Source organism: Lactuca serriola, chromosome 2, assembly GCF_051521515.1.
Source record: "Lactuca serriola cultivar US96UC23 chromosome 2, Lser_US96UC23_V15, whole genome shotgun sequence".
In the NCBI taxonomy this organism is placed as follows: domain Eukaryota; kingdom Viridiplantae; phylum Streptophyta; class Magnoliopsida; order Asterales; family Asteraceae; genus Lactuca; species Lactuca serriola.
This window is the reverse complement of record NC_136409.1, coordinates 58297388-58304864: the sequence shown is the minus strand read 5'-3', so window position 1 is coordinate 58304864 and position 7477 is coordinate 58297388. Positions and strand designations below refer to the sequence as shown.

At 30.5% G+C, this 7477-nt stretch overlaps 1 protein-coding gene across 1 annotated transcript; it reads left to right on the top strand.

The window, feature by feature from the left end:
- Positions 1–274: 274 nt before the first annotated feature.
- On the top strand, positions 275–7030 carry LOC145086273 (Exostosin family protein). The gene is made up of 4 exons (XM_079024025.1): positions 275–793; positions 4629–4879; positions 5086–5434; positions 6163–7030. Exons 1-4 carry the CDS (start codon positions 479–481, stop codon positions 6829–6831), a joined length of 1584 nt encoding a protein of 527 aa, XP_078880151.1. The 5' UTR covers positions 275–478; the 3' UTR covers positions 6832–7030.
- Positions 7031–7477: the final 447 nt, after the last annotated feature.

Below are 7477 nucleotides of genomic sequence, written 5' to 3'. Positions count from 1 at the left end.
AATTAATAAAAAGGTTTTACTTTCTCTTGTTCAAAATAATTCAAATGTTTTATTTTATTTTAAAAAACTATAAACATTTTATTCTAACATTACGAAATAGTAAAAAATGGCTTTTATGTTTGATTGTATTAAAAGCCTTTTGATATTAATAATTAATTAAAATCTGTTATAGAATGTTTGTTATATGAAACTCTATTTATTGTGTTTTTGAAACATGGAGCATTTTTTTTTGGGAAGGTATCACGTTCGCAAAGGCCCAAGGGTACGAATGTAAATAACCAAAGACCAGTTACCAATGTTAGCTGACAAATTCCAACACGTATACATGCAAAACTTTAGAACAGTCTTATTCCACACACACAAAACACCCTCTAAAACACACACACTCAGACATCTTCGTCTTCTTACAGATTTCAGATGAATCTTTACATGATATTCAAAACCAAAAATTGGATTCTCTAGAGAAGAGAGAGACGAGATGGGTTCATGGCGGAATTCATCGTCTGGGAAGATCTTATGGTTGATTATAATGCCACTGGTGTTAATTTTCGGGTTTATGGCTTTGAAGAAATCAAACTGGGATATTAGGTTTGTTAATTTTTACAGTGGGGTTTCTTCTGTAACCGAAGATGATTCTGCAGAACCGGGACCTGTTTCATCGGAAAATCTTGGTGGGTTGGACTGGCGGTGGACGGCGGATGGCGGTGGTGGCCAGATGGCTGAGGCCCCATCTCCTTCTTCTTCTTCTTCACCAACAATTACTCTCGAAGAAGACATGGACATGCAACAACCTGTATGTACTTTCTCTCACCTCTTCTATTTGATTATTCTTGTTTTGGGAATGATCGACTTTACTTTTAGTCTGCATGCAGTTAATTTGTTCTTGATTCTATTTTCCATTTTTATTTAAAATTTAGATTTGATTGGTAGTGATCTTCATTTGGAAATTATGCTCTTTAATTTGATCTACCGAAGTCAATATCTTTACATAAACGTAGCCCAGTTTCTATTTAATTTATGTGCCTAATTTTGCCGCGGTTTGATTATTGTAATTTGTAATTATGATTTATGGCTGAGAATTGTTTTAATATTTTAGTATAAGGTTCATGTAATAAAGAAGAAAATGTTATAATTACTTTGTAAATTTCACCACTTTTTGCTCTCATTTTAAGAAAATGATTAATGGGGAGATATTGACCAGCTTTCCATCCTTCAGACTAGGATCATCTTTCGACATTTGAAGTTGACTAATTACATTTATAATTCAGAATTAGTAACAACTATCTAAAAATTAGGATCAAACTCTTGCATCCTTTACCCAAAAATCCAAGTATGGACTCATTAATATAATTATATTCAAGTTAATATTCCTTGTTAAACACACGAATTCAAACCCGTATATACTCAGATGCAAATACTCTTCAATTACTTTTAACAAGGAATATTTCGAGTTTTGAAAATCTATGTGGATATACTAATATGTTTTGAGATTACAATATATAAAAGACGGGTAGTATAGTTCTTAAAGAATTAAGGTGATGACACTTAATATGTTCTCGATCACTTGTTCAGTTTAATTGTCCAAAAAAAAATGCAAAATTCCTTAAGTGAGTATATATGTTTGCTAATTTACAAATTTGCCCATTGAGAACTAGATTAATTGCACACATATACACATGGCTTTGCACGTACCATTGCCAAACAAAAAAGCTTTTAACATCTCAATTCTACAATTTTAAGTAACTTCCAAAGTGATTTTCGTTTGGGAATCTATCTTTGAAAATGTCTTCATTTTTATATTAGGTATATTCCTTCAATGGTTGTTATCACTTATTTGTACCTTCAATAATTTTTAAAGTTAAAAGTTTATGACTTCCTCTTTCATATAAATGCTTTTGAGTTAATCAAATTCCATTGTTATTACAACCAATATATAATCAATAAAAATTGAAATTCATATCTTGAATTTAACATAATCATATTCGAATATGTTAGAATTCAATATATTAACATCTGTTTACATGTCTAATAACTATTTCTGACCAAAATCATTATTAGAAAACATTTATCATATGTATTTGAGGGTAGATAAATAATTCCACATTATCAATATCCAACCAAAACATTAAAATTAAAATTAGCATTTATAGAATATAACATAATCTAAATTATTGTATATTTTGAAACAAGTAAACGATTCTATTTATGTGCACATGCAAAGAGGTTCCCAAAGGGGGCTTAGGGGACCTTTGTTTTAAATCATTGTTAGAAAACTTTTATCCTATGTATTTGAGGGTAGGTAAGTAAAACAGGTTGGTTTGGCAAATTTTCATATGCAAAGAAGAGTTGCATTGTTATCCCTTATTAGGGATATATATATATATATATATATATATATATATATATATATATATATATATATATATATATATATATATATATATATATATATATATATACATTTTGGGAATCCATAAAACTTCAAACTATTTTTCATTTTTCCTAGGCACTGGGGTTGGTTTTGGACAATCGTTGTGGATTTTTTCAATTAGTTACTTTTTTTTTTTTTTTTTTTTTTTTTTTTTTTTTTTTTTTTTTTTTTTTTTAAAGAGTTCAATTAGTTATTTGTTACTTCACCTAGGAATGAAGGTTGATTTTGGGTAGTGGTTGTCGATTTGTCACATTAGTAGGTTATGTATAAGACCATTAAGAATAAGATACTGCCTATTTTATTTCTTGCTTATAAAAGAATTTTGCATATAAACCTTATCATATTTGAGTGTTTTTTAGGAGTTTTAAACTTTTCAGAAAAAATTTCCTTTTGTGAGTATGAGCTTAAAATTTATAATTTGAACAAAAAACTCCTAATCCACAAGGTACTTCAAGGACATTTTGAGAACTTTTAGAAACATTTAGGTTTTATGTTTTATGTTATTTTGCTCATTTTAAAAGGTTACAACATCTTTTAGTGAACACTTCTATGCAAATAAAAACTACAACTATCTATTATCAACTTTAATCTTATAACAGTTTACAATTTACAATTTATAATTTACAGAGTAGAGCTAGTTTTTTCAAACATACCTTATATACAATAGGTAATTAAATCATTTACCAATTAATTTTCAATAAACATAATTTTAAATAAAGATTCTTGTATACCCTTAGATTTTGATTTTCAACAAACTATATGTAACCATTAATTACTAATAGGTAACTATCAACACCAAAAGTCATATTTCAACAAACTCAAGCTTACATATTAATTGCTAACATATAACAAATAACATTTTTTTTCAACAAACATTAATTTAAATTAGCATTTTGATATTTAACAATCCCTAGCTACTAAAAATCCTAACTAGTTTTTAGGCATTAAATTTAACGGTTAGCAATTTTTATCTAACCAACAAGTTATTAACTAGTAATACTTCCATAACCATGCGATCAATCCTTTATTTATGTTGGTTGGGGGCATGACTATTTGACAGTCATTAGAGTCATTATTTAAATATAATATATGTAATATAGAAATATACGTTAAGGGAATCTCTCTCGTACTTTAAATGATGGACCGCCTAGGGCCACACTCTAGAGCAATGTGCGCTCGACTGTTATAACTACTTGTTATACCTATGTAATAAGAAAATATTTGTTTTACATAAATATAGAAAGAGGTGCTTTAGGTACCACATGCTCATTTTTCATTAACTGAAACTATGTTTTTAAATATTAACCAGATTGATGTATTGGTTTGATGATGTTTTGAACCTAAACTTACACGAAAAACGGGTTAACGGACCAACCAATTAATTGTTCCTATGCATTTGTAAAATAATTTCTAAAATTCTTGTCAATTTTCAAAATTTGAAAACAAAAAGAGTAGGAAAAAAAATTAAAAACTATGAGTAGAGATTGTTAATATTTTATATAATATCATACAATAAACTTAGCAAAAGTAAAATAACTAAATTCAAAAACAAATGTTACCATAATAATAAAGTTTCATTGGACACTACAAATGTAATTTTTTTTTTCTCTCAAAATTAAATTAGCCAATTGGTATTGCTAGTAAGCCTAAACATATGTAAATATGATTTTGGTTCCTTGGTTTCACCTTCGGGTCACTAAAACCATGAAACCTATGTGAGAAATCTTTCTTATTCCCAAAATTATAAAGGTGGTTGTGTTGCTGAAGAACTAGTAAATAACTATTTGTTGTATTTGATTAATTATTGAAGAAGTGATAGTATGACATTCTTGTTATTTTGAGTTTGCCTCCACTTAGATGTATTCCTAGGTCCGCCCGTGCTATCTTTCTTACCCTAATATTCATCTCTTGGTGTTACTTGTTCATTCTTTTATGTATTGGAGTGCAAACTTAACATTAATACATGTCTGCTACATAGTATAGGGTGCATAGTGCACTAACTTACTTGAGTGCAAACTCAAGTCAGTAGGTATAAGTATGTGATTGATATTTTCAAATGAACATTAGAAAACACATCTTTCATCGAAATGGTATACATATTACTTGTCAAACTTAGATTGATTACGCATAAATGTGTAGGATATACGAAGTTCTATTGGCAAATTTAAGTATGCAACTGATACATATTGTTGAACAGAATGTTACGATGGAAGAGGACAACTTTGCTACAATGTTAAATGGTACAGAAATGTTCATATCAACAAATGAAACCCATGATCCAAGTACAATTGTGGAAGTTCAGAGAAACTTTTCTGGATTATATAAACTTGAAGCTAGCCTTGTGCAAGCTCGAGCTGCCATTAAAGAAGCAAGAAATGGTAACCAAATGAATGATCCCGAGTATGTACCATATGGTCCAATATATTGGAATGCCTCTGTCTTCCACAAGTATGTATTCATATCTACTTTCATTTACTTTTTTTATTAAACTCGATAAAGGTTGATTTGAACACAGGGATAGCTTGATATTAACAAACCAATTGGTATTGAGATAATATCTTACGAGTTGATTTGGACATATTGGGTTACTACAATCATAACCAACTTGTTTTTTAGTTAATACAACATGGTAGTGAATTTTCTTTTGATTGCAGGAGCTATTTGGAAATGGAAAAAATGCTCAAAGTATATGTCTATGAAGAAGGAGAACCACCAATATTTCATAATGGTCCTTGCAAGAGTATATATGCAATGGAAGGCAACTTTATTTTCCAAATGGAAACATCCAAGTTTCGAACATGGGATCCCGAAAAAGCCCACATATTTTTCCTTCCGATCAGTTCAACCATGATGGTCCGCTTCATATTGGATCGCAAATCTCAAGACCATTGGCGTCCAATGAAGCGAACAGTCAAAGATTATGTCGAGCTTGTAGCATCCAAACACCCTTTCTGGAACAGGAGCCTTGGTGCCGATCACTTCATTGTTGCTTGCCATGATTGGGTAAGTAATACAATCTTACTCTTTTATAGAGTTAAAATGCTAGAAATATTAGTATACTTTCATGGATTTGTTTATTATAGAATCCCACTTTCATTTCTTTCCATTACAAGTACTTTGAAAAATGTTGTTATACCAATTAATCTGGATACAAAGCAATTTTTACTTCTATAATCGGTAAGATTTTTCAAAGTATAATGTCCTATTAACAAAAAAATTAAACTATAATGCTTTAATAAAAATAAACAAGGGTTAATCTAAAAAAGACCTTATATTATGTGTTGTTTTTCGGATTAAACCTCAAATTTGTTTTTTTGCATGAAAAAGACTTAGTATTTTTCATTTTTTTAGGAAAACTCTCAAATTTCTATTTTTTTTCCAAAAAAAAAACCTTCACCCTTCTACATGCATCCAAATAAACCCTCAACATTTTTAGTTTTTCTCGAAAATAACCTCACATTTTACATTTTTTTTGGGATAAAAATGACTAAAAGGGCCAAATTGGAGAAAATGAAAAAATAGAAGGTTTTTTTTCAGACAAAAGATACATTTGAGGTTTAATCTAGAAAAAGCACAAAATATAAGGTATTTTTTGAGATTAACCCAATAAACAAAGTAGAATGCTATAACACACCTAAATGAATATACATTACTATTTCTTGCATTTACCATCTAGGTGAATGTTCATTATGTATTAAAAAATTGAACCTTTTGTTATAAACTCATGTCAGGGGCCCGAGCTCTCCAAGGCTGTTCCAAATCTGTTTACAAACTCGATTCGGGCACTATGCAATGCAAACACCTCAGAAGGATTCAAGCCATCGAAAGACGTTTCCATCCCGGAAATTTTGCTCCGGGATGGCACAATGCACGGTCTAGTTGGTGGGCCATCCCCCAGGCAGCGGCGTGTCTTGGCATTCTTTGCTGGTGGGGTCCATGGCCCCATAAGACCGATTCTCTTAGAGCATTGGGAAAACAAGGACCCCGACATACAAGTCCACACATACCTTCCAAAGGGTGTTTCATATATGGACATGCTAAGGCAAAGTAGGTATTGCATCTCTCCTAGTGGCTATGAGGTGGCTAGTCCGCGAATGGTTGAAGCACTTTACACAGGCTGTGTTCCTGTACTCATTAAAGACCATTATGTTGCACCGTTTAGTGACATTTTGAATTGGAGATCGTTTGCTGTCATAGTTGATGTCGATGACATTCCTAACCTCAAGAAAATCTTGATGGGGATTTCGACGAGGCAGTATCTAAGAATGCAGAGAAGGGGTAAACAAGTAAAAAGACATTTTGAGGTTAATCACCCACCGAAGAGGTATGATGTTTTCCATATGATACTACATTCGGTTTGGCTTCGAAGGCTCAATGCTCGAATTCATGGCATGAACTGAATTCTGAGTGTGGTGGGTTGGTTTCGGTTTCATTTGTTGTAGCAAGGGAAGAGTGGGGTTTCTGTCTTTTCAAAAGTTGAGAAACTAGTTCTCTTAACCTTGTAATTTATCGAAAACTAATATATCACTGCAATTATATTGGTTATGATGATATTGTTAATAGATTAAAGGTTTTAGATGCACACGCTTAACTAAGGGGCTTCTATTTTTTCTTTTCAATTAATGTAATAAATTTTATTTTTTAATTTTTTTTAACAAAATATACTTTTTTTTTTAATTTTTGAAACGGCAAACTAACTAATCTACTTTTAATTGACCATCTATGTCTCCAACGAGACTTGAACTCCCGACCTCTCATATGAGATGGTCACTCCATACGCCATTGACCATTTGGTATGTAATCATGTATTACAATTCTATAATTTACGCTATTGTTCTGTTTTTAAATTTGGTCCTAATATATATATATATATATATATATATATATATATATATATATATATATATATATATATATATATATATATATATATATTTTAAAATTGCGTATAAAAGACAATATGTTGCATAATTGGAAAATTTGTAAATGTGTATTAAACCTACATGTCCACAAACAGGATCGGTTTTAAAACATGTTCGGATTGAG

Excerpts from the sequence above, each read along its gene's own strand:
- LOC145086273 (XM_079024025.1), top strand. The coding sequence starts at position 479 with ATGGGTTCATGGCGGAATTCATCGTCTGGGAAGATCTTATGGTTGATT. Across the intron at positions 4,880-5,085 it reads AATGCCTCTGTCTTCCACAA|GAGCTATTTGGAAATGGAAA; the intron begins GTATGTATTCAT and ends TTTTGATTGCAG. Across the intron at positions 5,435-6,162 it reads TTGTTGCTTGCCATGATTGG|GGGCCCGAGCTCTCCAAGGC; the intron begins GTAAGTAATACA and ends AACTCATGTCAG.